Source organism: Camelus dromedarius, chromosome 27, assembly GCF_036321535.1.
Source record: "Camelus dromedarius isolate mCamDro1 chromosome 27, mCamDro1.pat, whole genome shotgun sequence".
NCBI classification, from domain to species: Eukaryota; Metazoa; Chordata; class Mammalia; order Artiodactyla; family Camelidae; genus Camelus; species Camelus dromedarius.
Window position 1 is genome coordinate 6,792,365 of NC_087462.1, and position 22,258 is coordinate 6,814,622.

The 22,258-nt window shown below is 38.3% G+C and overlaps 1 protein-coding gene and 1 pseudogene across 1 annotated transcript; one reads left to right on the plus strand and one right to left on the minus strand.

The window, feature by feature from the left end:
* Positions 1–7,962: 7,962 nt before the first annotated feature.
* On the plus strand, positions 7,963–8,926 carry LOC105104084 (olfactory receptor 7G2-like; annotated as a pseudogene).
* Positions 8,927–17,868: 8,942 nt separating this feature from the next.
* Positions 17,869–18,835, minus strand: LOC105104078 (olfactory receptor 7G2). Its single transcript, XM_010997753.3, has one exon. It carries the CDS (start codon positions 18,814–18,816, stop codon positions 17,869–17,871), a length of 948 nt encoding a protein of 315 aa, XP_010996055.3. The 5' UTR covers positions 18,817–18,835.
* Positions 18,836–22,258: the final 3,423 nt, after the last annotated feature.

Consider the following 22,258-nt stretch of genomic DNA (forward strand, 5'->3'; position numbering starts at 1 on the left):
TATGATCGTCTTATCGCTTCTCGGCCTTTTGGCTAAGATCAAGTGTAGTATGATCGTCTTATGCTTGCTGTATGTAGTGTAATTACTGCTGAGAAGTCCATCTCCACAAGGATTCCAAACACTTAGGACAATGCCTCAATAAAATCTGACTAGTATCATCATGTTTCATGTCATTCCTATATCCTTGAGTCCTATAATCCTGTTGGTTTCATGTATTTTTACCATTTGATTCAGCAATTAGAGTTGTTTTCTTTTATTGTTACATTTATCAGCTTTTTTCTTCTGATCTGCTTAATATTATAAATAATTATTCGGTGAGCCAGGCAAAGGTTAGTAAACTTCTGGCATCTTATTTGCTTTGAAATCTTCTCATCGACTAATTTTTAAGAATGTATCTGCACACTACTGTATATACACAGATAAACAACAAAGGCCTACTGTGTAGCACAGGGAATATTCAATATCTTGTAATAACTTATAATGGAAAAGAATCTGAAAAAGAGTATATATAATAAATAATTTTGCTTAATACCAGAAACTAAGACAATATTTTAAATCAACTATACTGCAGTAAAAAAAAAAAAAGAATATATCTGAGTGTTTGCTTCTCTTTTTAGTCACCTTAAATTGCTTTGTTTCTTACACATCTCTGGTGGAGTCCACACAGAGAAATGTCATACAATAAAATAATTGTATTGCAGATGACTTAGCAGATGGGGAGTAGACTTAGGGCTTCCATGCAAAACTTTTAAACATGTCTTTATTACAAAAGTTATTCTCTGGAGAACTACTCTCCTTTGACAAGAAGATGCTGAGAATAAGACAAGAGAGGAGAAAAGGGAAGTTGACAAGATTAGCTGGATCACCTTCCCCAGCAGCACAAAAACAGGAGGCTAACAGTCAGAATCATCTCTGTGAGTGAGGGCGTGAAAACAGTGGGGATGTCAAGGGAGAGTCAAGTCAAAGGAGTGGGTGAAGAACCTTCTGCTCGTTGGAGGTTGAGGGGTGGTTTCATTTTCAGCACCAAATCTGGGGAACAGCTCCCTGCCTGGCACTCCTGTTAACTCCAGTGCAGAGCTTCCTCCATTGACGTCCCCAGAACAGCTGCAGAGATGACTCACCTGAGACCTCTGTTCATATTGAGGTATCCCTGCATCCACCAAGGACTACTGACTTTGAACCTCTGGGGAGACATGGGAAATATATTTAGAATTAGGAATATGGAAGGGCTTTTCCTCAATTTACTTGTTAAAACATCATATACAAAGTAGTGCTTAATCTATGTGTAGGTGTGCAAGAACAGTAACATAATATCATAATAACCTACCCTGAACTTAAAACTACATCAGTGCCATCGTTACAGAACGCGACGCTTCTCCCATTAGTTATCACCCTCTTCTCCCATTGACAAAAGAATCCTGATTTTTTTATTATTATTAATCCTGTCCTTTGATGTCCTCCTGTTAGGTTGACTCCTATGAACTTGCCATTTTCTGATCATATTTGTACCATAAAAGTGGCAATGGGATTAACTGCCTTTTTTTTAAAATCACACTTGTATGTATTCCAGCTTGTGACAATGTTAATTGTAGTGTTTGAATTTTTTGTCCTGACTGTTTTTCTCAATATTGCATTTGGGAAATTTAATCATGTTTTGGGGTGTATCAGTCCATAATTCTAATCTTCTGATATAGTTGCATTACATATGAATGCCTTTCTAAGTAGATTTCTTTATGATATTGATGGAAATTCTGTTTGCTTGTAGCTTGTTTTCTGATGTAATGAGTGAATCTGAATAGTCTTTTATATGCCTCGTGGTAGAAATGAGAGAGAGTTTTATACTTGTGATGGAATTATTGGGTAAAGGAAATACATATTCTCCCTTGGGTAGTTCCAAAGAATTTTCCTAAGTGGTTGAATCAATTTACAAACATGTTAAAAGCTTCTGGAGATCCATATCATCATCAACATGTTGTTTATAGTGATAACTTGCTAGGTGTAAAAATTATTTCATCAGCTGGCATACTTCTTATGATTACATAGTTGAGAGTCTTTTGATGTTGTAACTTCTTACAAATCTATGAAAAATTAAGAAATGGACATAAACAGGCACAGATGCAGAAAAGTGGATGGTGTGCACTTGGCTTCATGGGGTAAAGGAACCAGCCCTCTTGAATTGAATTCTTCCCATATAGAGTCTTGACCTTAAGGATGTGCACTGTCCTGGGATCACAGTGACAATTGCTTGGTTAATGAGGAGTTTTGGAAATTGAATCTCTAAGAGTTCAAGACTGCAGTCTGCCTGTGACCATCTCAATCAACAGTCCTTTCCTCCTCCCATAAAAAACCCCTCCAGCCCAGGAGACTCAGACCCTTGTCTTCTTAAGGACAGATCTTCTGCCCATCAGAGATATCAAGCATCATTGCACTGTGATGTCAGCCTGGTAACCTAATGTCCCTTAGTGACTGTTTGGAGATGAGGGCAGATGTTTTGGTACAGGTCCATCTAGGGGATCCTTGAAGATATTTCATACATTAGATGATTAGAACCAAGCCACCCATGGGTCGCCTGCCTAACTGTATCATCTTCTTTGTTTCCTTGTACTTTGTACCAATATTCAAACACCTCTCATTTACTAATATTTTTCTCACTCTCTGCTATGACCAGGACCATTTCTTCCTGAGTAGAAATCTTCCTGTTCTAAATCAGTGTGACTGTTAAAAAAAAGTCTGTCATTTCTTTGTGCTCCTTGAATATGGTGGGGGGTGGGGTGGGGTGGGCAGAAAGGTTGATAAAGTTCACTTTATCTTCCCATCCCTGGTTCTTGATAAACCTAGAGATTATCTGTGTTATTTGGCTGTGAGGTCACTGAGGATCCAAATAAAAGAGGTTTAAAATGGTATCAAGATAGCTTGAGGACTAGCCTCACCTTAGATTTCAGGTGCTGTTATAACACAAGAAAATGGTAACTATGTGAGGAGATAGATACCATAATTATCTTGACCACAGTAATAATTTTATTATGTTTATATATCAAATCATCATGTTATATAACTTAAATATGCATACATATATGTATAAATATACACATTTTTTACAAGAAGTGGAGAGAAAAGCATATCATTCTCTTCGTCTCTCACAGTGAGGCAATCATCCAACATAACTTTGGAAAAGGTAAGGAATTTGTCAGATTAAGGTCATTTTGTTGGCTGCTTGCTTTCCTATGCAAAAGCTTGTTAGTCTGATATAATCCACCAGTTTATTTTTGTTTTGTTTCCTTTGCTTTGGTGTCATACAAAAATTCACTGCCTCAATCAATGTCAAAGGGCTTATCCCCTATGCTTTTTTCCAGGAGTTTTACATTTCAGATCTTACATTTAAGTCTTTAATCCATTTGGAGTTGACTTCTCTGAGTGGTGTAACATAGAAGTCCAGTTTCATTCTTTACTCCTTGTTAACTGAATGAGTATTCCACTTACATGTGGATGTAAATCATACACATTGGCTCCAGCCCACCTTCCATTTTATGTTTCAATTCTTTAGGTGGTGCAAGGAAATTTTTCATCTTTTTTTTTGAGCCCAGCTAAGTCTTTTCATATTTTAGCTAATATTTATGTGTTTGAAATTTACTGCTGTTAAGAGAGTGAATGGTGATATTTAAATGCCATCTTGTCATAAGTTTAATTTCAAAAAATATATCTTGAAAAACATAGATTAGAAGCATTCATATAAAAAGAGTTAAAATGAAAATAAATTAATGAACACGTGAAAAGACTGAAGCCCCTGAAAAAATCTATTTAAGTGAATAGTAGCATGAAACGTCATCCATATCTTAAACTGTGGATTAAATCACATGAGCTCCAACAGACAGTGAACAAAACTGCACACTAGTGGCCTTCATTGGCATTGTATTTCATCATAACACAATTGAAAATGGAGAACCATAATTCAATCCAAAGTCCCTCTATCTGAAGAAAAAATGTACATTGAATATACGGTGTGAAAATTAGAAAGGATGATTATTATTAAGTCGAAAAGGAGATCATGGAGTTTGCATATGTTGACCACAGTTACAATTGATCACAGAGAATAGATCAGATTCTGCTAGGTGACACATAGAAAAACAACAATTAAGAAACAAAAACAATCAGTTATTCTAAAAACAAAATACTCCTAATTGTTGGAATTTTATAATATCTTAACTATGTTTTAAAATATGTTACTATACCCAATACATAAAATATATTTTCACATTTAAAATTGGAATCAGGCGTTCTGATATTATTAATTAGATAAATGCCATTGTTTGTAACTTTAATGAAGAAGCCTGGAGTTAAATAAAAAAGGAATGTTTAGATCTGAAATGAGAGTGCATATGAACAGATGGATAAAATGCATGGTGTACACCTGGCCTCACAGGATCAGGGGTTAGCTGTTAAGACATTTTCTCTTCTCCTGTCTTGGTCTTTAAGGTAGTAGATCCACAGCCCAGGGATCAGAATGGCACTAAAGATATTTGTCTAATAAGGAGCTCTGGATATTGATTCCCCAGAGGTACACCTGCTGTTAACAGTCAGCCTGTGGTGACCTCATTCAACAGCCCTTGCGTACTTAGGAGAGGCACATCTGCACCTCCTCCCAGAGATGCTCCTTCTTGACCGGGAGTCCATTGTCTCACTTGGTCTCCCTGCCTTTCCTGAGGACAGATCTTCCCTCTCCATTATCCAGGTATCATGTCAGGCATCATTCAACACTGATGCCAATCAGGTAACTTACACCCTTAGTTAATGTTTTAGTAATGAGAACAGGTGTTTTACTTCATATTCAACTATGATGATAAGTGAACAGAGTACATACATGAAATGTTCTTGACCAAGTGTCCCATGGGACTCCAGGCAAGCCGTCTTCTGGTTGACAGGTTCTCATGTATGTAATGTATCAATGCTCACCTGGCCCTCAGTCTGCTGGTCTCCTGCTGTCTCTATAAATGGAAGAGCTCGTTATCCTCCTGAGCAGAAATCTGCACCTTCTCAAACATGAAGACTGCTACAAAACCTTCTGACATTTACTTCAGTTCTTGTGGGGCTGGTGGGGTCAGCTTTTTCTTTATTTCCATTCCTGGATCTTCAAATACCACTGCACAGAAATGTATTATCACTGTACTTGAGCTGTGAAGATACAGGGGAAGAAGTGGAGACAGAGAGTCTTAGTTGGCTGTCTTCCCAGCACACCAGTTTCTCTTCATAAAATTACCACGTATTTAATACAAGACTAGCAGAGATAGTATAATAATTTTTTTAAAAATATGACCATCCTCTAATTCATTCAAAAATTTTAAATGTTGACATTCTACCATATTAACTTCAGGTCTTTTTATAAAGTAATAAAAAAAATACACATACAAAAGGCATCCTTTTTTTTTTTTAATGGAGGTACTGGGGCTTGAACCCAGGACCTTGTGCATACTAAGTATGTGCTCTACCACTGAGCTCTATCCTCCCCCTCCAAAAGGCAATCTTTTTGTATCCCCCTCAGTTCTCATTCTCCCCTTCCTAGAGACAGCATCCTCAATGCGATGGTATCTCCCATGCATTGCTTCATATGTGTTATAAACATATATAAGATAAAGACATTAACTATAAAACCTGTCAGCTAGGGAATAAAGAAATAAAACATGATCTAACAGTGTAATGGAATACTGTGGTAATTAAAACTGAAGAAGGATTAAATATATCAACAACAAAGAAGATAAATTACATAAGAATGCCAATTGCAAATGACATGTAATGTATGGTCCTGATTATATAAAGTTTTCAAAATGAAATACAGTGCAATTGTTTATGGAATAATGACACTAATTACAGTAAAAAAAATTGCTGAAGAATAACATATTTTGTAGGGGTTTGCCCGGGGGAAGGAAAAGAATCGAGAATTGCAAACACATGATGTGCAGTCCTCATATATCTGCATTATTTACTGCAATAAAAACACCCACAATGAGGACAGTGAAGTGTGTGAATTTGATACTGTTGACAGGTTGGGTACCCACCCCTTCCTTTACTATTATCTCTTTTTTTTTTTTTTTGCTTGAATAGTCCTACAGGTTTATTTTTATAAATAAAAATTTTTAGCTTTGGAGTTTTGGATTATTACTTGTAATGGTCCATATATACTTAAAGTTTTCTAATTCTGTAGCGTTTATGTCATTCACATTTTTTTCTATTAATATGTTTTCATAATACATATCGATTTGTCTATCCAATCCATTCTATTATTTAATTCATTTTAATTGCTGCATATTTCATCCTGTGTCCATAGCTAATGAATGTTTATAGCATTGCTGTCTCCTTCCCAACTTTTCCATGTGATACTGGATTCAGCTGAAATTTCTGTTCATAAAGCTCTTCCCTGAAATTTACAGTTGTCATGCAAAGAGTATTCTCTCTTCCTATTGTCTTCCTTCAACCTGCTCCATCCCACTGCTTCCTTCTGATGGGTGAAACCTACCAGATGCATTTGTTCATGGTGGGAAAAAAAAATAGGAAAAGTCAGTACAAGAAGCTCATATGCTGAGTACTCTACTGAGTGCCTTTTCTCTACTCATTTCTCATCACTGCAACACCCCCGTAATGTTTTATAGTAGTTCCATGGTATGAATGAGGACACTGAAGCTTTCCACACAGTTGAACAATTTCCCACATTCTCAAAGACAGGGCTGGTCCTGGATTAATTTCTAAGTGTTTGGGTCTAAATAATACACTAAATAATAAGCCTACAATTGCTTCTCCTGTCTCCCCCATGCTAGGCGGGACTCCTGCTTTACAGACACTATCTTGTAGGATGTCTGATTATTTTGTAAGTATCATATGCCTGTCTTATCTTGTAATTCTCTGTCTTTCAGGGACCAAAAATTGTTGCTATCTTTTAGAAGACTGTGCATTTAATTCTCTCATTTAGCTAATTTTTAAAAATAATATGCCACCTATCACTTTAGGGGAAGAAATCCCATTAGGATAATAGACTGTCATTAGCATTTGCTCAGCTTCTCTGAAAACTAACTGCTAATACAGATGATGAGGGAAATCAATGAGCTCAGTTCTGCGGGCAACAGTTTCTAATCTTTGCTTAGAAGATGTAGTGCAGAGCATACACTTGGATGGATGTCATGACCTGCTATGTAATACTTCATGGGTAGAGATGGACAAATGCTGTAGGCAGGAGAAAGATCTGGAGCATTTTTCAAAATGAAAATATCACAAATTTAAAGGGAAATTATAAAATCTGAGTTTTGGTTTGGGAGTGCTAATTCTGCAGTGTCCAGAGGCATTCACAATAATTGGTTGAGAGATTCAGCTCAGCAGTGAGATGATCAGAGCTTGGACTTAATCTTTTCTACACACTGTGTACTTAGTTTCCTTGATATGACCTCACCTTGCCTAAGTGTCCCCCTGGAGGAGTGGAGTGATGGTATAATCTAGCTCGGCTGTAATTTGATAAGCCCTTCCAGTTCTTTTGAGACATGCCAAGTTTGGGGCACACACTCTACAAAACAGATTGGATAAATTCATGCTCATCCTTCTTGTTAGAGGTAAGAATTAATTATGAAGGAGATGCCATGTCTTATTATTTATCTGAGTCTAAACACTTGGCTCAGGGTGTGAAACAGTGTTGATGATCGATAACAATGTGTCAGTAAAGGGAGTGGAAGGAAGAAAGTGTGAGAGCTCATGAGGGAGGGAAGGTAGCAAAGGGAGAGACTTCAGTATTCTCTTGCTTTCACAATATAATACATGTTTATAAAATTTCAGCACATATCAAATTCATCTGGAGGGTTTGTTAAAACCCAGATGGCTGGCCCTTACCCCCAGAGTTTATCAGCAGTGAATGTGGACGGATACCAAGAATTTGCATTTCTAACAAGTTCGCAGTTGCTGCTGCTCATTTGGGGACCATTCATTTTATTTTATTTTCACTCCATTTTCCGATCAGATTCATCAACAACATGGAACTCAGAAATCAAACTGATGTTTCAGAATTTTTTCTCCTGGGATTGACAGATAACCCAGAACTGCAACCCCTCCTCTTCTGCCTCTTCCTGGCCATGTACCTGGTCACCGTCCTAGGAAACCTGCTCATCATCCTGGCCGTCAGCTGTGACTCCCACCTCCACACCCCCATGTACTTGTTCCTCTCCAGTCTCTCCTTTACTGACATCTGTATGAGCACAGCCACAATCCCAAAGATGCTGCTAAACATCCAAGCACAGACTCAGAGCATCGCTTACGCAGGCTGCCTCACCCAGATGCGCTTTGTCCTGCTTTTTCCCTGTTGGGAAAATTTTCTCCTTGCAGCAATGGCCTGTGACCGCTATGTGGCCATTTGTCACCCCTTGAGGTACACGGTCATCATGAACCCCCCACTCTGTGGCCTGCTGGTTCTCCTGTCACTGTTCCTTAGCGTTGTGAACGCCCTGCTCCTCAGTCTGATGGTGCTGCGGCTGTCCTTCTGCAAGGACCTGAAAATCCCTCACTTCTTCTGTGAACTTGCTCAGGTCATCAAGCTGGCTTGTTCTGATACCCTCATCAACAACATCCTGTTATACTTTGTGGGCAGCCTGTTTGGAGTTGTTCCTTTCTCTGGGATCATTTTCTCTTATACTCAAATCGTGTCCTCTGTTTTGAGAATGCCATCAGCAGGGGCAAAGCTTAAAGCTTTTTCCACCTCTCCGTGGTGTCCTTGTTCTATGGGATGGGTTTTGGGGTGTACATTAATTCTTTAGTTGCTGGCTCATCCAGGAAGACCACGGTGGCTTCAGTTATGTACGGTGTGGTTCCTCAAATGATGAACCCTTTTATCTACAGCCTGAGAAACAGGGACATGAAGGGAGCCTTGAGAAAACTCATCAGTGGGATATCTTTTTTGTGATTGTGCCATCTGCTTGGGACTTGGGTTTCTAGAATGAGAAGAAGCGGTAGAAGTCCTGGGTGAGCCGTAATGCCTGATCCCTTCATCACCATGTTCTAAAGTAGCCAGGCAACAGAATGGCCCAGTTAACTTTAACTTAGGTTTGAATCCTGGCTTTGCTTTTTGTCTAGCCCTACAACGTTTGACACATGATTTCAATTCTCTAATTTCTTTGCTCAGGATCCATAGTTACAGAGCCTGAGGCAAGGGTTCTAGTTTTAGTGAATTTGGGGGTGGGGGTGGGAATCAAACTCCAAAGAAGGAATAGTGCAGAAAGTATATAGATCAGGGGAATTATTGAAGTAAGGCTGTGGTCATATCTAGAGACTAGCTTCCACCTGATCCACAGCAGGGCCGTGTCAGTTGCACCCCAGAGTTAGGCCAATAGTAAGAGATATGACTTTTCACTCACCCATTTAGTAATAAGTTAGTTTGGTCACTGGTAAACTATCTCCTTCTGAGGAACATTAGTACCTACCAAACTCAGTTGTGTTATCTATGAAATTCATATAATTAGATTGTGTTAATGATTTGTGATGACTGTGAGATATTTCAGATTGATCAGTGTGGAAGCCTTCTGTTCTAATAAGAAAAAGAGTCTCTAACTATAATATACCCAAGCAATAAAGAGATTTATCTTTCATTACAAGGACTTCAGGTGTAAGAAACAAGGGAGTCGAGATTTATTCAGCCCTGAATTTTTTGTCTTCTCCTAGGCCTGGTTCTCCTTAGGGTCACCTCGTGGTGGCACCGAATGGAAATGACATATACGGAATTGTTTCCCAGAGACAGAACCCTGACTGTTCTTCTTTGAGTGAGGTGATTGTAGAATTTTGCATGGAATCAACTAGAAGATCCTTCTGTAATGGCTCGAATAGTGGCTCTCCAAACAATTTGTCCACATTCTACTTTCCCTAACTTACTAATATTATATGATAAAAGGGTAAATGTTGCTCATTTGGAATTAGAATCTTTGTAGAGGGTGAGCTTATCCCAGATTGTCTGGGCAGGTCCTAAATAAAATCAGATGTATTCTTACAAGCTAGACAGAAATGGAAATGACACAGGGAAAAGGTTATGTATCCATGGCAACAAAAATTGGGTTTATGCAGCTAGTATTTGATTCCCAACATTTGATTGGGAATTTTTCTCCAGCTTTACTGAGGTGTAATTGACATGTAAGTTTGTATAAGATGAAGGTGAACAATGTGTTGATTTGATACATTGATATATTGCAAAATGATTACCACTATAGGATTAACTAAAACCTTCATCCTGTCACATAATTAACATTTCTTTTTGTAGTGAAAATATTTAAGATCTATTTTCTTAGCAATATTCGTATATATACCCCCATTGTTAGCTATAATCATCATGCTGTACATTCGATCCTCAGAAGTTAATCTTACAACTAGAGGTCCATACCCTTTGACCAGCATCTCCACATTTCCCCCAAGCGCTTTGATAACCACAATTCTACAGTCTTTTTTCTGTGATTTTTACTTTTTAGTCGATGGAGTCCTATTTGCTAACTTTTACTTTTGTAGCTTATGCTTTTGGTGTCATATCCAGAAAATCAATGCCAAGACAAAGGTCAAAAAGTTGTGTCATACATTTTATTCTAAGAGTTTTATGGTTTCAGATCTTACGTTTCAGTCTGTGATCCATTTTTGAGATGATTTTTGTGAGTAGTGTAACATAGGAGTCCAATTTAGTTTCACTGCATGTGGTTGTCCAGTGTTCCCAAAACCATTTACTGACGAGACCATCCTTTCCCCATTTAGTATTCTTGACACTCTTGTCAAGTATTAGCTGACTATATATTAATATATTATATATATGTTTATTTATTTACTTACTTACTTACTTACTTACTTACTTACTTACTTACTTACTTTTGGACTCTGGATTCTGTTCCATTGTTTTATGTCTTGGTTTTGATTACTATAGCTTTGTGATATAGTTTGAAATCAGGACACATGATGCCTCCAGCATTGCTTTTTCTCAAGAATGCTTTGGAAATCAGTGTCGTTTAACATTTTAATCACTATTAAGTTGACTGTTTATTGGTATTAAGTACATTTACATTGTTGAGGTGATTATGAGATATTTGAACTTCATCAGTGAGGAGCCTTTAGTTCTAATGAGAAAAAGAAACCCTTACTCTAATATGATTAAACAATAAAGTTACTTTTCATGACAAAGACTTTAGATGTAGGTAAGCACAGGAACAAGGGAGTTGGTACTCATTCACTCCTACATGAGGTGCCTTTGTCCTAGGGTTGGTCCTTCTCAGGGTCCACTAGTTGGTGGCAGCAAATGTAAGTGTCACACTTGGACATGATGCCCAGAAAAAGAAACCTGACTTTCCTTCCCTGAGACAGTTTGTCACAGACCTTTCCATGGAGCCCACCAGAACATCTCTGGAGTGAATTTGAATAGTGGCCCTCGAAACAATATGTCCACATCCTAATCTTCCTATCTTGTGAATATTAATTTATATGATAACAGGGTGAGTGTTACTTACTTGGAAAAAGGGTCTTTGGAGTGGAGGAACTTATCCAAAATTATCTGGTTAGCCTTTAAATGTAATCACGCGTATCCTTATAGATAAAAGTGGAAAAGACACAAAGAAAAGGAAAGGGAACTATTTCCATGGAGACAGACATTGGATTGGCCAGTATTAGATTGTTTGTATTTGACCCATTTTACTCTACAAAATTATCATTTTCATACATCTTGTTAACATCCCTATATGTACTGCTATACACTTTATTAATTTGCTTCTTTTTGAGCTTGCAACTTAATACATGAATTTGTGTTCTGTGAACACCACTCTACTTTCTGCTTCTATGTGTTTGACACTTTTAGATTTCAAATATAAGTGAGGTCATACAGTATTTAACTTTCTGTGTCTAGCATAATTCACTTAGCATACATCCTCCAGATCCACCCATGTTCTCACCAATGATGGCATTTCCTTCTTTTTTTTAAGGCTGAATAATATTTCATTGTACACGTGTACCGTATTATTAAAAATTCGTTCACCCATCAACAGGCATTTAGGTTATTTCCGTATCTTGGGTATTATGTGAAGTCATTCCTTCAGTTTTGAGATTAATTTCCTTACCTGCTTGAAAGAACTTGTCTGTAAAACTATTTAGGACTGGTGGTGTTTTGTGACAAGTTATATTATTAATAAATTCAACTAAGTTTTCCAGAATGATCTGCTCTTTGTTTCTTCTTGAGAGTAATGTGTTCAGTTGTAGTTGCGCTTCAGACCAACACTTCCTCTTATGCATGGAACTCATCATTTTTGCCTGCTTTAGAAGACAGCTCTGCTAATTGTCCCCTCTCTCATCTGCATCATCCATCTCCCCCTTTGATTAGTTCATTTCTAATAGCATTCAATATATATGATTTCTTAGGGGAAAAAAACCTGTCTCTGAACAACTCCCCAGTCTGTTTCAGCTCCAGCCACTTTTCTATGCTTGATTCATTGTAAACTCTTCCAAAGGGGTCTCTGTATTGTCTCTCTGTTATTTTTCTCTCATTTCTTTTGTATTGAATAAATTTGACACGTAACATTGTGTAAACTTAGGATGTACAGTGTGTTACTTTGATACATTTATATATTGTAATATGATTGCCCTTGTAGTGATATTTATCACATTACATAATTATAGTACAATAGTATGGTCTTTGTTCATTATACTGTGCTCTAGGTCTCCATAGCTTACTCTGTGTGTACCTTTAAACACTATCCGTCTTATTCCCTCACCCCCTTTCCCCTGGTAACCACCATTTTACTGTCTGTTTTTACAGGTTTTTGTTTTTGTTTTGTTTTGTTTTTTTTAGATTCCAGATATAAGTGTTACCCATGTGGGACTTGTCTTTCTCTATCTGACTTATCTCACTTAATATAACCTTCTCAAGGTCCGTCCATGTTGTCACAAATGGAGGGTGTCCTCCTTTCTCATGGCTGAATAATATTCCATTGTGTAGATACACCGCAACTTTTTTTTAATCCATTCATCTGCTGATGGGCATTTGGGTCTGAGGTCAACCCAGTCAGGCTTTAACTACTAACACCCGCAGAAACTGCTCTGAAGAGTCACCAACACTCTCTACCTTATAAAGTCCAGTCTAATTCTTTAACTTAATTTACCTGATTTGTCAGTGACTTAGTTTATTGCTGACTGAAAAACTTACTTCAATTGGCTGTCAGATCTGTGCACTATTTGGTGGTACTCTGGCCTCACTGGCTACTATTTCTCAGTCTCCTTTAATGTGTCTTCCTCACTTCACTCCAAATATTGTAGCCCTCCAGATTTAGTCCTCATTTTTCTCTACTCTAATTTTCTTCATTCATTTGCAATAATATCTCAGCTCACAGCTTTAAAGGGCATTCAGACAGTAAGGACACCCAAATTTATGTCTATAGTGAAGAACTCTCCCCTGAATTCCATAAATGTATATCCAAATGCCCACTTGACATCCTATGAAAAACCCTAATAGACATTTTCAATTATGTTGTTCGGTTTAGCAGTAATTTTTTTTTAGGTTTTTTTTTTTAATTTCTGGGGAGGTAATTAGGTTTATTTATTTATTACTTTTAGAGGAGGTACTGGGGAATGAACCCAGGACGCTGTGCATGCTAAGCATGTGATCTACCACTTGAACTATACCTTCCCCCTCACACCGCATTTAGCAGTTATTAAGTCCATGGTTTTTGAGTCCATGAATAAAGGCACCTCGTACATCATTCCTCAGAAGGAAGCAATGAGGTGGGCAAGTTGAAGGAAGATAATTGAAGGAGCAAACATCTCTAGCATGATATCTGCAAATTTCAGAGAAGAGTTTATGAGCTGAAACTCCAGCTGGGAACTTTCATCCTTTAGAAAAGAGATGAAGGAAGCAACAGTGCTATCAATAGTCAACTGCCATGAGCATATAATGGAATATATAGTAAGTAACATAAATTAAGTAATAACATAAACCAGCTGTTTGAATCAATACTAATAATGAAAATTTATTAAAAATGTATATGACAAAAAGTCTACAGCATGAGAAAATCTGAAATATATATATATATTGGAGTCCTCCAGGAACAATCCATGATAAAAATAAACCTATTATTAATTATTCCAGAAAGAAAAACAGAAATAACAATGGAGGGCTGGGTACCCACCAGTCAACAGTAGCAAATTCACACACCTCAGAGACCTCATTCTAGGAATTTTTATTCAAGTACATGAGAAATCTCACACATCATCTCTTTGCACAATCTTGATTCTTTCCCACTCCCAGGGGAACCGCTACACTAACTTCATATATGTTACTCCCATGCAATTTTTTACTATGTTTAGCATTGTCATTCCATGAACAATTGCATTCTTTTGCATTTTGAAAGCTTTTTATAACAGAACCATACAGTACAGTTCATTTACAATTGCAATTCTTACGTCATTTTTAATGAATGTTGATATATTTAGTCCCACTTCATTAATTTTGATTAGCAGAGGGCTCTCTCATATATTGCTACATTCCGCTTCATTTCTCCACTCTGTAATTGATAGGTATTATGGTCAGTGCCTTTTATCCTACTTTATTAGTATGTTTACCGATAACACGTACAATATAAAGCCAGGCATCAGGTATACCATCATATTCAATATATTTTTAATCTCTGGGAACGAAAGAACAGGAACAGAGAAAGATATAAAAGGGGTGCAATTCTGTATATATTATTTTGTTGCTATAGAAAAAGATGGAAACTGATGCAGCAGAATGTTGACATTTGTTCTCTCAGCCCTTCTTACATAAAATATCTGGTAATTTTATAAAGAGAAATAGGTGTACTAGGAAGGCAGCCAGCTAGTCTGTTTTTCTCCAGTTCTTCCCTTTTGTCCTCCAGCCCAGCAGCAGGGATGAAATCCTGTCTGTACCGTGGGGTGTCAAAACCAGGGAGGGAAATCAAAGGGGGAGCTGACCAAAACCCTTCCCTGTGCCACCGAAGAATTCAAGTGAATATCAGAAAATTTTATAACAGTCATCATGTTTGATAAGGGGCAGATTTCTGCTCAGGAGGAGAATGGGTTTTGTCATTTTTTAGAGAAATTAGACTAGCAGATTGAGAACTGGGTGAGCATTTTTTCAAACATACATGGGAACTTGTCAGCAAGAAGACCGTTCAGCTGGAGCCCCCGGGAAGTTCGGTTCTGACCGTTCCATGCCTGTGTTCTTCTCGCTGATTCCCATACATGAATTTGTAGTAAAACAGCTACTCTCATGACTAACACGTTACCTAAGGGTCTATGTTAGCTGACTGGCATCAGTGTAGAATGCTGCCTGACATGACCCCTGGGTGCTGGAGACAGAAGAGCTGTCCTCAGGAAGGTCAGGGAGACCAAGGAGGCCGTGGACTCCTGGTCAAGAAGGATCATCTCTGGGAGGAGATGCAGGTGTGATGCTTCCTGAGTGGCCCAGTGCTGTTGAATAGCTTGTCACAGCCGACTCTTTACAGTTTCTGTTTCTCTTGGGGAACCACTATCCAAAGCTCTTCATTAGACAAGTATTTTTACCTCATTCTGATCCCTGGACAGTACAAATCCTTAAAGACCAAGACGATAGAAGAGAGGAACTCATGCTGGGTAATCCCTGGCCCTGTTATGTCAGGTTTCCCTCGTCCATTACCTCCACCTGTTCATGCTCACCTCAATTTCACATACCTTGCACAGATACACACACTCCCGTACTAGTGAATTTCAGGATTCTTTTTTAAAGTTACAAACAAATGCATCTCTACATACTTAATAAAATCAGAAAGCCTGATTCCAATTTTAAGTGTGAAAACATATTTTATGTGTTGGGCATAAACAATATATCTATAAATATAGTTTAGATATTGTAAAATTCAAGCACTTCAGGGTATTTCATTTTTAGAGTCACTGAATGTCTTCTGTTCTTTAATTTCTTATCTCTATTTTTTCCCCTTTTTTAAAATTTTATTTAGTTATAGTCAGTTACAATGTTGTGTCAATTTCTGGTGTAGAGCACAATTTTTCAGTCATACATGAATATGCTTATATTCATTTTCACATTCTTTTTCACCATGAGCGACCACAAGATCTTGTATGTATTTCCCTGTGCTATACAGTATAAACTTGTTTATCTATTCTACATATGCCTGTCAGTATCTACAAACTTTGAACTCCCAGTCTGTCCCTTCCCACCCTCTTATCTCTCTTTTATAGGGCAGAATCTGATCTATCTCTGTGATTAACTGAGACTGTGATCAATAGACAAGACTTTGTACTCTCTTTTTAGACTTTCATCATCACATTTTTCGATTTTCACATAATAGATTCAGTGTACATTTTCTCCACATTGGGGCACTTTAGATCAAATTATGCTCCTCATAGTCAGTTGTGTTGTGATAAAACACAGTGTCACCGAAAGACACTAGTGTGCACTTTTGTTCATTATTCAGTAGCTCTCATTGATTTCACTCACAATGTAAGATGTGGATGGTGTTCCGTGTTAATATTCACTTAGAAACATTTTCTTCAAGGACTTCAGTATTTTCATGTGTTCATCCATTTTACATTTTTACTCTTTCCACATTAATTTTCTTTTTTTGTATATTAATTTTCTTAATCTTTATTTTTCAAGATACAGTTTTGAAAGTAAACTTCTGACAAGGCATTGTAATATTATTATTGACCATCTGAACACCTATATATTTCAAACACATGAATATTAAGTAAAATATACAAACACTTAACTGGGGCTCACAAAAAAAGTTTTCCATGTACCACCAAAAGAACTGAAATGTAAAATGGTAGGCAAGCTGAAGCCAAGTGATGCTGTTGGTTTATGTCCATAGGTGAGAATTAATGTCTGTAGGTAAGGATTTAATAATAAAACTGGACCCTATGTTATGCCACTCACAGAAACCAACGCAGACTAGATTATAGACTTTAACATAAGATCACAAATGTAAAACTCTTGAAGAAAACATAGGGCTTAAGCTCTTTGACGTTGGTCTTGGCAATGAATATTTGGACTTGACACCAAAAGCAATGGCAACAAAACAAAAATAAACAGGTAGATACCACAAACCAGACGGCTTTTGAAACAACCAACAAAATTACCTTAATTTGATAAATTCCTTCCTTTTCCCGAATTCATGTTGGCTGATTCAGGGTATCTGAGAGACCAAGAGAATGCAATGCTTTCCTCTCCATCTCTCTTAAAAAATATGTATGTATTTATTTAAGCTGTTCAACATGATGACTTGATATACATACTTAGTGAAATTATTACTGCAGTCAGAATAATTTTCATATCCATCTCCTCAAATAATTACCTGTTTCTGATGTGGCAAGAGCACCCAATTCTAAGCTGAGGCTAGTCTTCTGTATGTATTCTAATGTGTGTGTGTATATATATATATATATTCTCCTGTGTATATTCTATAAATATATGAATATATAATATATTCTGTGAACATATGTATATATTCTTCTGTGTATATTCTAAGCTGAAGCTAGTCTTCAGCTCTAACATCCTTGTTTAACTCCTTCTCCTCCCCTGTCCTCTTTCTGTCACTAACATTCTCCTAAGGACATGCCCCTCAAAATCGTTATAGAAAGAATCCCTTACTCAGGTTCTAATTCTATGGAACCTGACCAAAAAAAAAAAAATCATCAAAAAGTTCCCATCAATTTTTAAAACCCTCAAGACCAACATCAGCTTTCAAACCTAAATTGTGTCACTGCAGCGCACAGCCTTGGTGGGAGCGGAGTCCGGCCTCCTGACTAACCCGCTATCCCTGTACGTTGACTCACTCTCGAAGCCCAAGTACAAGGTCGGCGACACAGTCACAAAAAGGAGATCCCTCAGGTAAGTTTCCTCAGGGCTCGCTTCATGTCCCTGTTCCTCAGGCTGTAGATAAAGGGGTTCAACATCGGAGGGGCCACAGTGTACATCACTGAGGCCACTGCGGACTTCTTGGAAGAGTGTGTGACTGCAGAACTGATGTACACCCCGAACGCCGTCCCATAGAACAAGGAGACAACCGAGAAATGAGATCCACAGGTAGAAAAGGCTTTATATTTCCCTGCAGCTGACGGCATTCTCAGAACGGAGGAGACAATCTGAGCATAAGAGAAGATAATCCCAAAGAGGGGGACACCACCCAATATGCTGGTCACAGAGTACACCAGGACGTTGTTGAGGAGGGTGTCGGAGCACGCCAGCTTGATGACTTGAGCAAGTTCGCAGAAGAAGTGGGGGATTTCCAGGTCTGCGCAGAAGGACAGTCGCAACAGCATCAGACTGTGGAGCAGGGCGTCCGCGATGCTCATGACCAGGGAGAGCAGAACCAGCAGAACACAGAGGCGGGGGTTCATGACGACTGTGTACCTCAGTGGGTGGCAGATGGCCACATAACGGTCGTAAGCCATTGCTGCAAGGAGAAAGTTTTCCAGGCCTGCAAAAAACAGGACAAAACAAACCTGGGTGAGGCAGCCTGTGTAACTGATGGATTTGCTCCGTCTTTCAATGTTCACGAGCATCTTGAGGACTGTGGTGGTGCTGAAACAGATGTCAGTGAAGGACAGGTGGGAGAGGAAGAAGTACATGGGGGTGTGGAGGTGGGGGTCAGAGCTGACGGCCAGGATGATGAGCAGGTTCCCGAGCACGGTGACCAGGTACATGGTCAGGAACAGACCAAAGAGGAGAGGCTGCAGTTCTGGGTCCTCTGAGAGACCCAGGAGGAGGAATTCTGCCTCATCTGTTTGGTTTTCCGATTCCATGTTGTGGGTGAGTCTGATGGGAGAATACATGTGATAGGACACATGACAGATGTACAAGAATCCCTTATTTTAGAAAACGGTGACATCTCTATTGAAAATTGAAGTAAATATTACTCATCTTCTTCCTTTGCCTTCTGCCCCTTTCTCACTGTCCTCAACTACTTTTCTTTCTGTCCTTCTCTCTTCTACACTACCTAATAACTCAAGACGAATTCATTCTTTCCCACGCTGTGCCAACTAATAGGAATAAAATAGGGTATGACACGTGGCTTATTCCTTGAGAATTCTCCAAAGTTTCAAACCAGTAAGCAAGCTGGAAAACCAAAGTCAAGCATATTAAGTCTGGCTTTAGAGCAGAGTTTCTCAGACTCTCTCATGCGTCATTAGCTGGAGGGTTGGTCAAAACCCATTTCGTTGGCCCCACACTCCTAATATGAGACTCAGAAGATTGGGCATGGCACTGAAAATTTGCCTTTCTAATACATTCCCAAATGTCACTGTTGTTGGTCTGGGTTTTACTTTGGAGAGCACTCTTCTAGCGCACAGAATGTTGGCATAGAAAACCCACCTGTTCACAAGCTGGAGCAAACGCAGGGAAATTAATGAGGGAGATGGTGGCCTGACTCATCCATGTTCTCCCAGTGCTCTGGGAGTTCAAGTCTGACTCAATTCAACCTCTTCGTTTTCAGTAGGTTATCAAAATCTGTCCTTTTAATTCCCCCTTTCCATTTCTGCCTCATTAATGAATTCTTAGCACAAAGTTTGTGCTATAATGTTGCAGTTAATAATGGTATTAGCAGGTGTCATTGATATAAATGTAACAATTGTTCTGAACTGCTCACAGCACCAGTAACACAGTGCTCTTCTGTTGTAACAGGAAGAACAGAACAACCATCCTGCTGGAGCTGCCTCTTTCATTCTGCAGCTTATGTATTCTATTACGTTAGCTCTGCACATTAAAAGTTAAATATTAGAGAATATTGCTTGTGCCCAAATAGCTCATTAAGTTCCCTGAAGGTCTCCATCCCACCGTCCTGGGCTGCTCATGGCTACTACTTGTAGATAAGTTCGCTTTCAGCCTAGAAACCTTGCTGATAAGTAGAGATAAGAATCGTAAAGTAAAAATAACTGGTAACAATTTGAAGTTTTTGTGGGAGCGTTGTGATCCAGCCCACATGAGCAGGCAGAAAAACAAAGTGCCTGCTTCCCTTGAAAGCCGGGTGGCTCCAAGAAGCCTGCACTATCCTTTTACCCTTTAATTGTGGACCCTCCCACTTCCCCTTTTCCTTAACATAAAAGAAGCCTGAATTCTATTCTGAGTTAAGATGGCTCTTTAGGACATTAGTCCTCCATCTTCTCAGTTTGCTGGCTTTCCCAATAAGGTTGCTATTCCTTGTCCCAGCAGGTTGTCTCTGGATTTATTGGCTATAAAAGTTCAATTCTTATTATAAAGCATTTCAAGCATAAAAAAAGTACAGAGAAAGAAGTCCCAGGGACCCGCCACTAAGGACCACTAAATTAAAATAGATTGCCATACTTGCAGTTGATATTTTTAAGAATTAAATGAATACATACTTATTTTTTCATATCTTCAATCACCTTTTCGTCCCTAAGGGAACCGCCATACTGAACTTGGTATTCATTATTCTCCTGAGACTTCAATACATTGAATAAATATCCATAAAGTATATTCCTGTTTTGCATTTAAACATTACATACATTGTAGAGGGAATTTTGCATTTTGTTTTTAAAAATAGTACATTTAATGTCTTGGTACATCTTTCTCTGGTTCATTAATTTTATCTTACCTAATTCCTATGTGTATTACATTACAATTTATTTATCCCTTTTCCTACTGAGGGGCGTTTTTATTATTACCCTTTATGCACAAACACACACATAATGTATAAAACCATTTTAAATATGTGGAGAACAACCAAATTCAAGATTATGGTTGTTTCTGGGAATGGAGGGGAACATAAAAGATATGTTTTATTTATTCATTTTTTTTTGTTACTTTAGGAAAAGAACTCTGATGTCAAAATAAAAAGTTTTACTAATTCTGGAAGCATGGATATTTGATTATTTGTTCCATGGTGCTCTGCCCTTTAAGATATTTTATAGATTATTAAAGACAAGCAGGTGGACTGGGGTGTAGTTTTGAAATCTGCCTCAGTCTCCACCACCTCTTTTTCAGAATACTTATAATTGTGAAGCATTGTCAAAACCAATTTTTCCTCTAGAAAGTGATTAATCAAGATCCAGCAATGGAAAGGAAAACAGAAGCTGGCTGCACACCTCTGCCCCTAGAGAAAGTAATTAAAGGCTATATAAGAGTATTCTAGAACATTCTTCAAAGTAAGCAAGCAGATTACTCTTGGGGATGAAAAATGTCCCTAGACTTTAGGACCAGAGTAGATTAGCAGAATGAGAGATGTTCAAGCAAGGGTACAAAGGAAACAGACTGAGGAGAGATGATGGACTATTAGCAGCAATTTCCAGGTGACCTATCTCTGCTCATCTTCTGCAGGCTCTCACCTCACAGCTGCCTCCAGATCGACTGCTGAACAAGGACCTGTCCCTATGTGCAAAACGTGCGATAGGGGGCTTCAGATTACGTGGACGCCAACATGAAGGTATGACATTCAGTTCTTCCCTGGATGTGAAGGAGAGAAATGGAAGCTCTGTATTCATTCAGGGAGCACAGAAAGATGGTGAGGCACTGAGCTCCCGTGCAGACATGATGGTCCCTGGGACTAGGCTCAGGGGTGCTGCATATGCCCTGGGATGGTTGTTGAGTAGGGTGGTCAACTGCAGACTATTTGTAGTCTCTCTGTCCCTTGGGGGTTCAATATCCAAAGCTCCTCATTAGTCAAACTCCTTCACTCTCTTGTGATCACAGGGCAGGTCAAATCCTTAAGGAGATGAAAAACCATTGCTTTGGCTGATTATTGCACCCTGAGAGGTCCATTGTATGACATCTTCTGCACCTTTCTTAGCTCACATCTATTTCAAGTACTCTACACACTCAACAGATCTTCCTCTGGTTACTGTATCCTCGTTCTTTTTAAAAATCTACATTTAAAGGCAACCCTCTCCTGACAACATCATTAAAACTGATACTTTAAGATAAAATATATAGTTTAAGCTAAAAATTATAGTTTAAGCTAAAAAATATAGTTTCCATATGGGTAGATATATTTCCTGTATAAATACATGCAGTAATATAGTGAATATACCCTACAAATGCAAACACTGAGGGCTAATTTTATGTGTGGTTTATTGAACATTGATTCTGTTTGTGTATATAATATTTAGCAGTTGCTAATATATTCCATGTATTCAAATGTAATAGACATTTTATCTCTTTATAATTTCAGTACTGACCTGTCCCAATTTAACATCAGTAGCTTCAGTATCTTTTTTCACATTATGGACCATGGGTTGAAATTATGCTTCTTGGTTATCCATA